General features: G+C 35.8%; 1 protein-coding gene across 3 annotated transcripts in view; it reads left to right on the top strand.

Moving 5' to 3' along the window:
* The window catches only part of LOC131628728 (uncharacterized), a 32777-nt gene that overhangs the window by 3043 nt on the left and 11865 nt on the right, over nt 1-17869 (top strand). For 2 of the 3 annotated variants that reach the window (XM_058899555.1, XM_058899553.1), the window contains exons 3-4: nt 12738-12790; nt 14765-17608. In XM_058899555.1, coding sequence (XP_058755538.1) covers nt 14786-17608 — 2823 coding nt within the window. In that variant the 5' untranslated portion in view covers nt 12738-12790; nt 14765-14785. Of the gene's footprint in view, nt 1-11385; nt 11662-12737; nt 12791-14764; nt 17609-17869 lie in introns of those variants that run through there. The other variant, XM_058899554.1, reaches the window with a different exon arrangement.

The following is a 17869-nucleotide window of genomic DNA, read 5'->3' as shown; positions in this document are numbered from 1 at the left end:
ATCAATCATCAGCTTCAGAGGCTTCTTCATCTTAATCTTCAGATCTTCTAATAAGTTCAGAAGCCACACAGCTTGACATGCAGCTACAGCGCCTGCGATGTACTCATACTTCAACTGATGCAGAATGATACCATCTTCTGTGTACATAATCTCCATCCCTAGAAAATATGACATTTTCCCAAGGTCTGTAATCTCAAACTCATTCATCAGCACCTTTTTGAACTTCATCAGATCTTCTGGACAACTCCCCGTAAGCAATATGTCATCAACATAAAGACACAACAAAATCATATTGCTTCCAGAATGTTGCACATAAACTCCATATTCCATCTCACACTTCAGAAACCCTTGCTTCTTGAAAAATGAATCAATTTTCAAATTCCAAGCTCTGGCCGCTTGCTTCAATCCATACAGAGCTTTGTGTAATTTGTACACCATCCCTTCCTTATTCTTTTTCACAAAGCTAGGGGGTTGTGAAACGTATACCTCCTCTTGTAATGGACCGTTCAGAAATGCAGACTTTACATCCAGATGCATCAAGGACCAACCTCTGTTCGCAGCTAACGCAATCACCAGTCTGATTGTTTCATGTCTAGCTACAAGAGCAAACACCTCAAAGTAATCTAGTCCAGGTTTCTAAAGAAAACCTCTAGCCACTAGCCTTGCTTTGTGTTTACCAACTGATCCATCTGGCTTCAGCTTTACTTTGAAAACCCATCTGACGCTGATGGCTTTTTTCTTCTTTGAAAGTTCTGTCAGCTTCCAAGTTTTGTTTCTTTCTATAGCCTCAAGTTCTTCTTTCATGGCATTCAGCCAGACATTCTTCTTGAGCGCTTCTTCTATACTCACTGGTTTAGAATCTACTATCATGGCACAATGAATGACCTCTCCTTCGGAGTCAACTTCTGTGTCTTGCAACATGTCAAAATCTGCAAACCTTCTTGGTATAGTTCTGACTCTTTGTGGTCGCTGAGCTACTTCAGAGTCAGCTACTCCAGAGTCACCACCTCCATGATCATCTCCAGAAGCTTGTCCTCCAGACCCTATGTCTTCAGAGTTTTCCCTTCCAGAATCATGACTACCACCAGACTCTGGATCATCATCAGAATCTGGATCAGAATCAGATTCTCCATCTGACTCATCTTCAAAAGATGCTTCATCTTCTGACTCTAACTTTTCTTCAAAAGTTATCTCTACATCAGAAGTTGGTTGAGACTTTCTCCAATCCCAAACTTCTGATTCCTTCACAATGACGTCTCTGCTGACTTCAACTTTGTTAGTCTCTGGACAATAGTGCTTGTATGCACCTGTACTGTGGTACCCCACCAATAACATCACTTTGCTCCTATCATCCAGCTTTTTCCTTCTAGCTTCTGGAACGTGTTTGTAGCACACAGAACCAAAAACCTTCAGATGACTAACACTCTGCTTCTCCTTAGTCCACTTCTCTAAAGGAACAATTTCCTTCAGCCTCTTTGTTGGACACCTGTTGAGCACATATGCTGCAGTAGCAACAGCTTCTCCCCACAGATTATGAGGAAGCTTCTTCTCTTTTAGCATAATTCTCGTCATATCAAGCAAAGTACGGTTTCTACGTTCAGCAAGACCATTGTGTTGAGGAGTATAAGGAGCAGTAACCTCATGCTCAATTCCATTATCATCACAGAACTTCTGGAATTCTCTAGAGTTATATTCACCTCCACCATCCGTTCTGAGAATCTTTATCTTCTGACCACTCTGCTTCTCAGCCTTCACCTTGAACTTCTGGAATTCTGTGAACACCTCAGTCTTAAACTTGATAAGTGTTACCCACGTCATTCTTGTGAACTCATCCACAAAAGAAACAAAATACCTATTTCCTCCAAGTGAAGGTTCTGGAAATGGTCCACACACATCAGAGTGCACTACTCCCAGAGCATGCTTTGCTCTTGGAGCAACTTCTGATACAAATGGCAATCTGGGTTGTTTGCCTTTCATGCATACCTCACATGACTTCTCAGGCTTTACAATCTTAGGAATGCCACGTACGAGCTTCTTAGAACTTAGATGCCCCAGACCTCTATAGTTCAAGTGCCCCCAACCTCTTGTGCCATAGCTTACTATCACCTTCTGAGCCTTCAGCACTCAGACACTCTGTTTCAGCTGTTTCTACATTCACCTTGAATGTTCTGTTGATTCCCTGTTCAGATTGCATAATCAACTTCTGATTGGAATCATACAACTTCAAGAGGTTGTTCTTCATAACAACTGAGAAACCTTTCTCAATGAGCTGGCCCACACTCATCAGATTGCTTCTGATTCCAGGAACATACCAAACATCCTTGATCAGAACAGTCTTTCCATTCTTTACTTTGACTTTGACATTTCCCATACCTTCTGCATAAAGATACTTATCATCAGCACATCTGATCTTTGTCCTCCTTTCAGAGTCAAAGTCTATCAGCCATTGTTTGTTTCCAGTCAAGTGATTTGAACACCCAGTGTCCATATACCACCATTCTGACGAACATCTTTTGTCCGACTCTAAAGCCATCAATAGCACAGGTTCATCATCTGATCCTCCTCTGGCTATATTTGCTTCTTCTGATCTCCTTCCTTTATTTGCCAAACAGTCTCTAGCAAAATGGCCAAACTGTTTGCAACAGTAACATTGAACTTTCTTCTTATCCTTTCCCTTCTGATATCTCTTCTCATCAGAAGTTGAGGCTTCCTTCTGGAATCTATCACCACGTCTATGCTTCTGGTCCTTCTTGACAAAAGAAGCCTTCAGAGCTTGCTCAACTTCTCTCTCAGAAGTTCTCTCAGTCAGACGCAACTCTTGTGCTTCTAAACTGCTTTGCAACTCTTCTATTCTCATGGTTTCCAGATCTTTAGAATGTTCAATGGATACAACAATATAATCAAATTGAGGAGTAAGTGACCTCAATATCTTCTCTATGATTACTTGTTCAAAAAGAGTTTCTCCACAAGCCTTCATCTCATTAGTAATCACAATCACTCTAGAGATATACTCAGAGACTTTCTCATTGTTCTTCATGTTGAGATTCTCATATTTCTTTCTCAGGGATTGAAGCTTCACCTTCTTCACTGATACGTCACCACCGTAACACCTGACCAGTATATCCCACGCCTCCTTTGACGTCATAGAATCAGCAATCTTCTCAAACACATTCACATCCACACACTGATGGATGAAGAACAACGCCTTTTGGTCTCTCTTCTTCATCTCTCTCTGCGCTTTCTTTGTTCTTCCGTTGCATCCGCTGCAACCAGAATATATCCTCCAGTGACAAGATCTAGAACATCTTGAGCACCAAATAATACACGCATTTGAATCATCCATCTATTCCAGTTTTTACCATCAAGAACTGGAAGTTTGGTATTCAAGTTGCTTCCACTCATCTTTAAACTTGTGCAGACAAAAACATATTTCTCTCACACTCACACAGTGTTTCCCAACCCACAAACAATCAAGAAAAAAAATGTGATTCAACACAACTTTGTTTCCCAGAAACAAAATCAATCACACAGTCACACAAACTCACGTTCACTCGTGTTTCCCTGTGTTTGGAACCAGAGCTCTAGATACCAATTGTTGGTGCACAATGAATAAAGATGGTGACAAAGAGAATAATAGAATAACGGCGCAAAAGAGATGAGAGAATAAATGTTGTATTCTACTATTAATAATAGCTATTACAAGGCTATTTATAACAAAAGAAAAATCTTGCCACATAAGCCCTAAAACAGTAAACTTAGTGAACAAGTCTAAAGGTACACATAGTACAAAGCTAGCAGATACTAAAATACCCTTTAATAAACAGCTAAGCTAATGGGACCCAGATAACATCTTCTGGTCAATACTATCTTCTGAGTAACCATCAGAAGATCAGCCTATCTTCTGAATATTGAATTACTCTTCAATACTACCCTCACTAAAGTTCTTTAGGATTGTCATATCCTTCCCCTGTCTTTCAAATTACATACCAGAGGTTTTTTCGTGAAAGAATGATAAAGAAATGTATTTATAACTAATCTAACATATTTATAATTGACATAACCGTCTTTAAGGGCGTGCAAGACTGATTACCACACATGGTCCAAAATTGCCACTATTTAATCATGGATAAATAAGACATCATAAAATATTTGTGACGATTTAACTTTGAAAAAACAAGGTTTTTAAAAACTTAAGACGACTCCAAAACACGATCTATTAACAAACTGATCGATGAACTAAAATGACAAAACCATGTACACGTAAATGACTCGAACTATGCAAAGTGATTGACAAACCTGACATGTCTCCGTCAAGACCCGACCCGCCGCTACATGGTCGGGTCGTTTTCCACCACCACCATCGACTACCAAATCGCTGTCGACTTCTGGTCAAACGCTAGAACACCAACAGAGCGGCTCTCAGTTTCGCCATCAGCTTTCACCCATCAGATTGCCTCCCACGACTCCAACATAATTCGTCTATTTTCCTGCTGCCTTTTGACTTTCTAATTTTTTATAGTCTCAAAATATATTTTCTTTCTCTTTATCACATGAGGTTTTAAGACACACTTCTAGAATTTTACACTTTGACTTTAAACCGTAGTGATGCTAACTTACTCAACAATCATTTTGCTGCTCGCTCCGATTTGAATCATCATTCAACAATTTTGATCATGTTCAAGCCATATAGCCTTGAACTTGCTACTTATGTCCACTTTACTTCAACCACATTTTCTTTCTTAGGTAATCTAACAAGTCTAAAAGTATGATTCTTCAACCATATCTGACTCCATTGGCTTTCAAGTTCCTCCCTTAAGGTTTCTCTTTCTGAGTTTTGCAACCTTTCAACCACATTCAAAGCATAACTACCAATGCCAACATGATCGTATATTTGAAATGACATAATATCCATCCTTGCCTTATCATGAGTCAAATGACGACCGTTCTCTCACTACTATTAGTATCTGTAGCAGGAATCTCAACCACATTCTAAGTCTTCTCTGCTATAGTTTCTAGTATCTTCATCTCTAGGTCTTTTCTCTTCCCCTCTTTTGGGACTCACTAAAAGTAATACATTTGGGAATGGTAAAATTTGATCATCTATATTCCATTTCCCATAACTTATAACACTTCCTACCTCTTGGATAGACATTGAAGACACAATTCACAATCTTACCATCAAGCTGAAATAACTTAATTTGATCAATATACAAAACTTTGTCGAGCTTCAAAATAAAGTAGTCTTGAGATATCCTACTACAAACCTCATTAAGTGTCTGAACATTTATTCCCATGAATGGATATTTGTCGATTAGGCAAGATGCTTTAGCACCAACCTTACCCCAAGAAACCATTATAAACTCAATGATCAAATGCATTTTTATGCTTTGTCTCGTGCAAAACTTATTAACATGTTTTAAACAACCTTTAGGTATCTACTATGCATCGACCTCAAATCTCATAACTTTTTCTTGTCATAAAAGTATTCGCTAGTTGATAATGAATGAAAAACAACATTAGAACTTTCTAAAATATATAACTCAAATATTTTAGACCCTTTAGCCATGATCATTTCACCATACAAATTTTTTAACATTCCATGTTCAATTCTAGTGCAATAATTAATATATATATATATATATATATATATATATATATATATATATATATATATATATATATATATATATTACTTTATTATTATTTTGTATCTATTATCTTTATTAGTAGTATCAATTAGGATATTATTGTATCAAATCTTTCTGTAATTAGTGGGATTGCTTAGGAAGCTGAGACCTATACAAATGTGTATATTTCTCCTCATTAAAATATAAGAAATACAGTTTCAACATAGTATCTAGAGCATGGTTTTAAACCCTACTTTTTTCAATTTTTCTCTTTTCCGGCGGTTCTTGTTGCACCTGACTCGGTTTTCCCTTCTAATTTCAGTGGGACCACTTTCAATTCGTGGGTCCCACCTTTAAAGCATGTTTTGGACCGTTATTTTCCTTAAAAGTATTGGTGCATTGTTATTTCTTTGATTGCGTGTTGTTTCTGCAATCCAGAGTTAATTATTTATTGGTGTTAAAATCATGACTGAAGTTGTTAAGGAGAATCCTCCTAAAAAGGGTCTTATTTCGTTTGCGTTTCAAGGAACAATTGTTATTACCACGAAGAAATTAATGGTAATAAGAATTATTTTAATTGGTATGCTTCCGTTGAGTTATGGTTTTTAGGATAACGTCTGTCAGACCATCTTACTAAAAAAGTTTCAGAGATTGATAAAGAGATCAAAGATGATTGGGAAGCCGCTGATTGTCAATTTGTATTATTGTTGTGGAATTCTATAAAACCAAATCTGATGGCACACTTTCGTGCGTATAGGTCATGTTATGAGGTTTGGAAGAAGGCTAAAAACCTTTATGTGAGCGATATTCAAAGAATGTATGCGTCAGTCCGCAACTTGGCTACTCTTCAGATGAATGATCAAGACTTATCAGAATATCTCTCCCGTGCTCAGTCTACTATTGATGGCCTCAAACTTATGTTGGTTAGTGATGATATTACGAAGATCCTGGACAAGCTTGACAATATGTTCATGGTGTTTGTTCTTTACGGCCTCTCTAAAGAATATAGTTCTGTAAAAGACTACGCATCAACAAATACTACCATTCCTACAGTAGAAGAACTAATAAATCATCTCATCAGAGTATCTATACCAAGTGATGACACTCAATCTTCTCCAAAGTCATATACTTTTGTTTCAAACTTTAGTTATGGAGGACGTGGTCGTGGTCGAGGACGTGGCATAGTAGGTAGAGGTAACTTCCATTGCACCCATTGTAAGAAAGATGGGCACACTGAAGATTAGTGCTTTGACTTACATGGCTACCCGAACAAAATTGATAATGTTGCTCAAATCACTACAAACCGTGATTCAAAGAGTGAACTCGAAACTACTTTCTTTGCCAATGAGTATAAAGTGTATTTACAATTAAAGGAAGCACAACAAGCGACCTCCTCAACTACTATTTCTCATATTGGTAATTCTATGGTTTGTCTTTCTCATGCCACTCCTATTGGATGGGTTATGGATTCAGGTGCTTCAAACCATGTGATCGATAATGACTCACTTTTCTCTGAATTATCACCACCTAAATACCCACATTATATTACTGTTGCGGATGGATCAAAAGTTGAGGCAACTGGTGTTGGACGAGTATCATCTATCCCCTCACTCTCTTTGAGTTATGTCTTATTGATTCCTAATTGTCCTTTCAATTGGATTTCTATAAGAAAATTAACCAGTTCTTTAAATTGTGTCATAACATTTAATTCTGATTCCTTTTTGATACAGGACCGGAGTATGGGACAAACGATTGGAGTCGGAAATGAATCTAGTGGTCTTTATTATCTTCAACCATCCACTTCCGCTATATGTGCTACTACTAAATCTCCAGCTACTATACATCGTCGCTTAGGTCATCCGAGCTTATCAAAATTGAAGAAAATGGTGTATAGTCTTTGATCCGCTGTCGCGCGCGGATCAAAAACGAGTATTTTGAAAACGTAATATAGCGACAATGACTCGAGTCGTATCACAAGGATTCTTGTTTTGTTATTAACTAATATAAGTAAAATTGGGGGTTATGGTTTTAGATCGATTTATGAACAATAGAGCAAATAAGAGATTAAAATAAGTGATTATAAAATAAGCTAAAACGACAATTTGCTGATTCGGTTCCTATCTATCATTGATTATTGTAATTCCAACCTCCTAAGCGGATTATCTATTCCTATTCGATCATAATATCCATTGACAAGCGCAATTGATAGTATAAGTTATGTGTTCCTATTATCCGAATTAAGCAAACGGGATTAAGTTTCATGAATTAAGCAAACATGAATTAAACGGACACGATAACGAATTAAGCAAACGATAACGTGACTATAGTTAGGATCATACAACCAATCGAATTAAATCAATATAGTCTATGCAAATCGAATTAAGCAAACAAAATACATAGATTAATATTGAAAGGAATAGAATTGAATTATAATTATAATAACCTCAAGGTCGGAACCTGAATACAACAAATTGTCTCAAAGGAATTAGTTCTCAATGGAATTCGTACAAGCTTGACTCATAATTTCTTGAATAATAAAAATGTAACAACGAGCATTAGCGGCCAGACCTAGGTAAATGGGAGAAACAATAATTCGGGTCATAACCCAACTGGGTCAAACAAACATAACCCAGGCCCAAAACTAACGATCCGAAACTAAATAAAACTAATGTTCCAGCTTCAAACGAAATTATGGAAAATATGCGTCCCGAATCTGACTTTGACTCCAACACGAAAGTTGTAGCTCTTTCTCTTAGCTTTCCGGCGATTATTAGAACGCCTCAATCGGATTCTCGGAGCTCCGCTTATGATCATTTTAGTGCAGACTGCTAATGCTGAAAATTAAGTGCGAAAATCAAATAAAGGCAAAAATAAACTAAATTATAAAAACACATTAAAATAGAAAAATAATCAAGGTAAAGTAAGGAAATGCCTAAGTAAAAATATAGGAGAATGTGCATAAATATGCACCGATCAAATTCCCCCACACTTGAACTTTTGCACTCCGAGCAAAATGAAAAACAAAACAAAGAAAGCACAAATACATCAACAGTTACTCGTCCTAGGCTACAAATCTTCTTCGGGTAAGTTTGCATCGACAAGTACTAATCTTGCATATTAAGGACATCGTAAGAACACTAACCATAGTTATGCAGACATAAGCCTCCTAAATACACAAACCAATTCAAATCATGTTATTATACCATAGCCTAACTTACTCATCCTTTTTGCTCTTTTTTCATTCAAGCGCAATCACGTTAAGCCCGTTATCTCCACACACTTATAGCAGGACAACCGGTTAGTAACTCTGATCCTTTTGCACGGGGTTCCGGTGCTTGCGTGGCATAACCCTTTACTTACTCAGATGTAGTTGCGGGGGATCGGACCGTAATCCTCCCTACCAAGTTCAGCACCAGAAACCGCTGAACCAACTAACAAAGAGTTTTGAAAACTTTTTTTTTTGAAGATTACACAACCGTTGGGTTATGTGACCGGGTGAAGATCACCAAACTTAGAAGGTGTATTACCTTTTTCTTTTCTCTTTTTTTCTTTTCTTTTCTTTGTCTCTTTGACGTTGTCCATTCTGATGTGTGGGGTCCTAGTCGGATTCCTTCTATACCAGGGTATAGGTATTATGTTACTTTTATTGATGATTTTTCAAGATGTATTTGGATGTTTTTAATGAAAGATCGTTCGGAGTTCAATATTTTTAAGAATTTTTGTTCTAAAATCTTGACATAGTTTGGCAAAACAATTCTCATTTTATGTACTAGCAATGCAAAAGAATATTTTTCTGATCGTTTCAACTCTTTCATGCACTCCAAAGGCATCGTTCTTCAATCGAGTTATCCCCATACGCCTCAATAAAATGGTGTTGCTGAAAGAAAACATAGACACATTGTTGACACTACTCGTACACTTTTGCTAAATGCCAATGTACCTCTAAAGTTTTGGGGTGATGTTGTTCTTACTGCCAGGTTTTTAAATAATCAGATGCCATCCTCTGTGTTAAATGACCAGGTTCCTCATTTCCTAGTGCACCTTGTAGATCCCTTATATGTTGTTATACCTCATGTCTTTGGATGTACTTGCTTTGTTCATGATTTGTCCCAAGGTAATGATAAAATGTCTGCTCATGCTATCAAATGTGTTTTCTTGGGCTACTCCCGCGTTCAAAAGGGATATCGATGTTACTCTCCTTCTACACATCGTTTCTACACGTCTGCAGATGTCACATTCTTTGAGGACGTACCATACTTTACCAACCGAGGTGTCCTTGAAACTAATTTAGATCAAGTTTTTCCTATTCCAAATTTTGAATCAGGTGAGTCCAGTCCTTCAGTGTTTAGTCCACCCGTTGTGATAGATGAGTCTCCACCACCATTGAACTGATACAACATTACCTATGAAAAAAGTTTGGGACCATATGATTCAGCTCCTATTCCAAGCGCCTCTACCCCTGCTCCGGCTCTGTATCCTAACTTGCCCACTGCCATTCGAAAAGGTAATCGTTCAACCCGTAACCCTTACCCTATTTATAATTGTGTGTCTTATCATCGGTTATCTCCTACGTATCGTGCTTTTGTTATTGCACTTTCATGTGTTTCTATTCCTAAAACTATTCAGGAAGATTTATTCCATTTAGGGCGGAGACATGCAATACATGATGAAATGTCAGCTTTAGAATCTAATCATACTTGGGAGCTTGTTCCTCTCCCACCTGGAAAATTTGTTGTTGGTCGTATGTTAAGGTAGGTCTTGATGGGCAGATAGATCGATTGAAAGCTCGCTTAGTGGCAAAAGGATACACTCAAGTCTCTGGTCAAGATTATAGTGACACCTTCTCTCCTGTGGCAAAGATGGCATTTGTTCGCCTCTTTCTAGCTATGGTTGCCATGAAACAATGGCCTTTATCTCAATTTGATATCAAGAATGCATTCTTGCATGGTGACTTGGAAAAAGAGATTTACATGGAGCTACCTCCTGGGTTTGTTGCTCACGGGGAGTATAATCTGGTATGTAAATTACACAAGTCTTTGTATGGCTTGAAACAATCACCTCGGGCATGGTTTGGAAGATTTAGTAAAGTGTTGCAACAATTTGGGATGAACTGGCGTGAATCGGATCACTTTGTTTTCACCATATTCTCCTCCAATAAATATATTTATCTAGTGGTTTATGTGGATGACATTGTAATTACAAGTGACGATTTTGAGGGTATCAAGGCTTTAAAACAACACTTATTTCACAATTTTCAAACTAAGGATTTTGGTCCTCTTCGTTACTTTCTAAGAATTGAGGTAGCTCAATCAAAGTCGGGTATTGTTATCTCTCAAAGGAAGTATGCTCTTGATATTTTGGAAGATACATGTCTTATAGATGGCAGACCAGTTGTCACTCCTATGGATCCTAATGTTAAGCTTATTCCAAATCATGGGGAGCTATACACTGATCTAGGAAGATATCAGAGACTTGTAGGAAAGTTGAATTATCTTACCTTGACTAGACCTGATATATCTTTCCCAGTCAGTGTAGTAAGCCAGTTCTTGAATTCTCCTTGTGACAACCATTGGGATGCAGTTATACGAATCCTTAGGTATATCAAAGGATCGCTTGGAAAAGGGCTTGTTTTTGTGATAGAGGCAACACTGATATCATTGGATATTCAGATGTCGATTGGGCAGAAGATGCAAGTGATTGACGCTCTACATCGGGTTATTGTATTTTTATTGGTGGAGATTTGATCTCATGAAAAAACAAAAAGCAAACAGTCGTTGCTCGATCAAGTACAAAAGCTGAGTATCAAGTCATGGCCCATGCCACGTGTGAGCTTTTGTGGTTAAAGCATTTACAATAGGAACTTCATTTTTGTGAACTCGACATGATGGAACTTGTATGTGACAACCAATCAACTTTGCACCTCTTCTCCAATCCAGTTTTTCATGATAGGACAAAACATATAGAAGTCGTCTGTCACTTTCTTAGAGAGAAGATTTCAACCGGAAACAGCAGAACCTCCTTTGTTAATTCCAAGGTATCAAATTGCTGACCTCTTTACAAAATCTCTTCGAAGACCTCGAATTACATACATATGTGACAAGATGGATGCTTATGATGTATACACACCTCCTTGAGGGGGAGTGTTGAAATATTATTTTATTATTATTATTATTATTGTTATTATTATTATTATTATTATTATTATTATTATTAGTAGTAGTAGTAGTAGTATCAATTAGGATATTATTTAAGATATTATTGTATTAAATCTTTCTGTAATTAGTGAAATTAATTAGGAGACTCAGACCTAATTATATATGTATTTTTCTCCTCATTAAAGTATAAGAAATACAGTTTCAATAATATATATATATATATATATATATATATATATATATATATATATATATATATATATATATATATATATATATATATATATATATATATATATATATATATATAACATACTATTATAGAATTCATTTTAAAATGTGAGTCGCATGTGTCTACTATTTATTCATTAAAAATTAATTGTACGAACTCTCTAATGTGTCTACTATTTTTTTTTCTTTCTTCTTCTTCTCACAAGTCATTTTTGTATGATTATTTAATACAATTGGATTTATATAATTATTTTTATTATATAATTAAGTAATTTATTTCAAATTTACATCAATATTTAAATATATTTTATATTATATTAAATAAATTTTCTATTTCACGAATCACTGTATAATTATTATAATTTAAAAAATAAAATTTTTATTTTTAAATATTTAGTATTCTTTTTTCTTTCATTCCACATGTTTTTTTTCTATTTTAATATAATATTTTAATATAATTAAGTTTATATAATCTTTTCATTTTAAAATTAATAGTTAATTATAAATACATATATAAATTTAATTTATATCGTACGAAATAAATTTACCCGTCACGCCGGGTAGGCTTGTAGGTAGATAGTATTTTAAAAAAAGTGATCGTTAATCTATAGTTGCAAAATTCAAACTCGCGAGTGTTTGTTTTTCTTTTGAATTAAAAATATTTATTGTTTTTGTATTGAATTATTGTTTTTGTATTGAATTTATCTCCATTTCAATTATGCAGTTATTGCAGTGTTGTTTCTTCTTTTGGAAGAGCTTCTTCCCGCAGCAAGCAAGGTATGCGCTCCTCTCCATTTTCTTTCCTCTTTGCAACCACTTGCATTTTTCTGAATCACACAATCTTCACCAGCCCTAGTTGCTACTCAAATCTATTCTCTGCAACCTTACCAACTAACATAACTCACAATTTTTGAAATTAGAATCAAAATCAGGCAAAACCAATAGAAGGAATTAATGTCAAATCCGCATTACTAATGTACTAGTATGAAAATGGCATGACGTTTATTCTTTCTTTACTCTTTCCCAACATATAAGCTATTTTAATTTTAGGAGTATAGTTTTCTTCTCATTAATGAGATTTTGAGATCTTAATTCTAATAGTTGCACTGTTGATTGATGATAAACTCTTCTAATTCATTATGTCAGTTATTGTTCTTGTAATCTCTTCTATTTTGTATCTGTTCCTAGTGATTTTTGTAAATCGAACAGACCCGTACACTTCAACCGATTGAACCATGAACTGGGATTTACAACTGTTTGTTGTTTTAGACGGTTTGATTGCGATTTTGTCTTAATTTTAGCGGTAAAAGACGGTTGAACTTCGACCTAGAGGTCTCGCTGGTTCGGTTGGTTTTTAAACATTGTTTGTTCCCTTAAGCCTTGTTTTGAGAGTTTGGAGGGAAAGGGGAGAGGGCTTTGAAAAAAAGGAAGGATAGAGCGAAAAAAATTGAATATTTTTAGTTGGGAGGATTTTGAAGGGTTTGTTTTTATTCATAATACAAAATCTCCCTAATTTGAGGGAAACTCAAAATTTGAATTGGAGGAGGGTTTTGGAAAGTTTACATTAACTCTTCAAATATATTTTATGTTATAATATTTTAAAAATATTGTAATGATAAGCATTCATTTATCATTCTATATTGAAGCATTCATTTATCATTCTAATGATAAAAGATTTAGAAGCTGGTAGCATCTATTTCCAACTTGTTTATATACATACTTAAACAGCATCACATGTTTTGGCTCAATTTCTGGTAATAAGTTTTAATCGATTGGAATTCGTATGTAAACCAAAACAAAGTCATCATGATCATGCTACAGATCTAAGAGACATGAATACAGTATACATCATAGAGCCGTTAATATTTGAATCTAGTTATTGCTACTTTAATTTTCTTACCTTGCTTCTGAATTTGTGCATTGAAAACTCGAAAGTGGCGAGGAGAATAGCACATGCTATATTAGAAGACAAGCTAACCAAAAAAGTAGGAATATTATAGGGACTTAGATGGATTTTTTAGCCTTCAAAAACATAAAACCTTATAATTCAGAGATTAAACCCTTGTGTGTCTTGTTAAACAAATATAAAAAGTGTTAGGACTACATCTGCTTCCTGATTCTCAACAGGCCAGGCAAGGAGAAAGCAATTTGTATATCTTAGCTTGAATGTATATCACTTTACTCTAAATATTTCAAATTCTAGAATATAGCATATTTCAGTGTAATACATATCAAATTTTGTTTTTTCAATGTATCATATCATCTCATTCCATCACCACTTAATTACTTTAACCCTTTTAATAACTATCCAATGCCTCTAAGAACACCAACTCGAGACTAGTAGCAGATACTTTAGTTTTACAAAATTTGTTTGCCGAACTAGGATTTAACAAATTTGAGCCAACTTTAGTCACTTCCTGTGAATACTCTAGTAAGCTATAAACCACTTCTAAATACTTTTTTCATGCCATATCCCATCCAATCATTAAAGTCTATTCTGTAAGTGATTCTGTTAATAAAACAAATCTCTCCCATAAATGAATATTTTGATTTTAAATCTATTAGACTTTTAATGGTCCACTTCATTAACTTGTTATATTTGATGAAACAGCGGGAAAACTAGTTTTAACCTTTTATATTCTTCAAGTATAAATACGCGCGGCTTGTTCTTTGTGTATTATTTATTCTTAACTTTTGAACTGTCAACCTCATCTTTTCCTAATTTGAAATAGTGTTTCTCAATCCTTTCAGTATCAACATAAGGAATAAAGAATGGACACTGATATCAATTGCATGTGTTTTGTACATGCTATCATTCCCATTATTGGAAAAGTCGTACCATATGCCTTTGGTCCTATTCAACGGGAAGCGGGTTATTTGATATTCTACGAAGGTAATTTCACAGATCTCATTGGTCGTGTTAAGAATCTTGAAGCTGCAAGAGAAGCTATAAACCATAGGGTGGAAGCTGCAACGAGAAGTGGAAAAATAATTGAAGTTGGTGTTTTAAACTGGCTGGAGGAAGTAATTGAGGTTACTGAAAGGACAAATAAGCATCTGGAAGATCCCTGCCGTCGAGATGTTGGGTGTTCGGGCTGGGTTTTCCCTAATTTGATTACACGATACCGGCTTGGCAGAAAAACCGCTGAAATAGCAACTGATGTTGCTGGAGTTTTCGGAAGAGGTGATTTTAATCAAGTTGGTCACCTTCCTGCTCTAAATGAAAGTGCCTCTTCTTCTGCTGCAGGAGGCGCTGAAAAGCTTATGACAAGGGAGTCATTTAAGGAGAGTATCATGAAGGCTCTAAGGGACCCTAAAGCACACAACATCGGGGTCTATGGTTTGGGCGGGGTGGGCAAGACTACCCTGGTGAATGAAGTCTTTGAAATAGCCAAGCAACAAAAATTGTTCGATGCAGTGGTTATCGCCCGTGTATCCAAAACTCCAGACATTAAAGAAATTCAAGGGGTGATTGCAGATATGTTGGGTCTGCGATTTGAAGAAGAAACTACTGCGGCTAGAGCATACCGCCTAAGGAAAAGAATTGAAGCTGAGAAAACTGTTCTTGTTATTCTAGATGATATTTGGCTGACATTTGACTTGGAAAAAATGGGAATTCCGTCTAGTAAGGAACACAATGGTTGCAAATTGTTGATGACTTCTAAAAGTCAAGATGTGCTGCGGAAATTGGACGTCCAAAAGGATTTCACTTTTAGACTTGAACATCTAAATGAAGTAGAAACATGGAGCTTGTTTCAATCTATGGCTGGAGATGTTGTTAATGATATCGGTTTGAAAGGTGTAGCAACTCAAATTGCCCAAAACTGTGCAGGTTTGCCTCTTCTCATAGTGACGGTGGCCAGAGGATTGAAAAGTAAGGATATTCATGTTTGGAAAGATGCTTTAATGCAATTACAAAATGTTGGTCATGAAGATATGGATGACATAGTTTATTCTGCCTTAGACTTGAGTTACAGATGGTTGGCGAGTGATGAAATTAAGACACTCTTCTTGCTTTCTGCTGTATTAGGATATAATAATGTAGACTACTTGCTGAAAGTTGCAATGGGTTTGGACATATTCAAGAATGTAATGACAGTGGATGATGCAAGAAACAGACTTCATAGTATAATTGAATCATTGAAAGCATCTTGCCTATTGCTTGAAGGTAGTAGCACAAGTCGGCAAGTCCAAATGCATGACCTTGTTCGTGATGTAGCTATCTCCATAGCACGTAGGGATAAACATGTTTATTATATGTTGGGAATGAATGCTGAGTTGAAGAATCTTCCCAAGGATTTTCAAAACACATGCTCACAGATCATCTTATTAAAATGTCTTATCCATGAGCTTCCACAAAATTTAGATTGTCCTAATGTTAACATTTTTATTTTGGACAGTGCAAATCGTTCTTTAGAAATCCCAGATACTATTTTTGATGGGATGGGAAGCCTTACAGTGTTAGATTTAACACATTTGAACCTGTCTTCGTTACCCACTTCATTTCGTTCCCTAACAGGTCTCCAGACATTGTGTTTGGACCAATGTGTTTTGGAAAATATGGATATAATAGAAGATTTGAAAAGTTTAAAAATTCTTAGCCTTTGGAAATCTTCGATGATCAAGTTGCCAAGCAAAATAAGGGAGATGGCTCAACTAAGAATGCTTGATTTGAGCCATTCTGGAATAGAAGTCATCCCACCCAACATCATTTCAAGCTTGACTAAATTAGAGGAGTTGTATATGGGCAATACCTCCATTAAATGGGAAGATGAGAATTCAGCCGAGCAAAAAGAAAATGCTAGCCTTGCTGAGCTTCGACAATTGGACAACTTGACAACTCTAGAATTACAAATTCACGAGTTTTGCATTTTGCCAGTGGGCTTAACTCCGATGTTTGAAAAGCTGCAAAGATATAAAATAGCCATTGGAGATGTATGGGAATGGTCTGACATTAAGGACGGAACCTTGAAAACACTGATGCTCAAACTTGGTACCAACATACATTTAGAGCACGGGATAAAAGCATTAATTAAAGGGGTTGAAAAATTGTACTTGGATGAAGTAGAGGGTATTGAAAATGTGTTGTATCAAATGAATGGAGAAGGATTTCCATTGTTGAAGCACCTCCACATCCAAAACAATAATCAAATGAAGCACATAGTTGAATCTATGGAGAGCAACCAAGTCAATGTTTCTTTTCCCAACTTGGAAACACTACTAATTGATAATCTTCAAAAGTTGGAGCAGATATGTTATGGCCCGCTTGCTGCTAATTCTTTTGGTAAGCTCAGCGTTATCAAAGTAAAAAATTGTGTCCAATTAAAATATCTTCTATCCTTATCAATGGTTAAAGGACTTGTTTATCTTTCTGAGATCGAAGTTTGTGGATGCAACTTGATGAAAAACATATTGATCGGAGACCACAATTTAAGTGAGGGTGAAAAAATAGAGTTTCCTTTCTTGTGTTCTTTAACGTTACAACATTTGAAAAGACTTGATAACTTTCTCTCTTGTGAGCTGACATCTTCAAAAGCTGAGCAAAAGTATCAAGGGTCCCAGTCTTGTGTTTCTACACCATTTTTTAATGTTGAGGTATGTTATTTCATTCTTAAATTTAGTTAAGTACAAATGATTGAGTTTGAAATGTTTGACAGGTCTAAGTCGTAATCACTAATCTATACATTAATTAGTGTTGGAAAAAAATTACAAGTGTGAGTAATGTGAACCTTATGATATAAAATTAAAATGCCAAGAAAAAAAGTATAGATTTTGCAATGGGTGACGAATCTCCAAAGTCCATATGTTGATTATAACTATCACTCAAACCCTTCAATTATAGTTTTGGTTAATTTG

The sequence above is a fragment of the Vicia villosa genome, unplaced genomic scaffold (assembly GCF_029867415.1).
Source record: "Vicia villosa cultivar HV-30 ecotype Madison, WI unplaced genomic scaffold, Vvil1.0 ctg.000474F_1_1, whole genome shotgun sequence".
NCBI lineage: Eukaryota > Viridiplantae > Streptophyta > Magnoliopsida > Fabales > Fabaceae > Vicia > Vicia villosa.
This window is presented reverse-complemented; position numbering and strand designations above follow the sequence as displayed.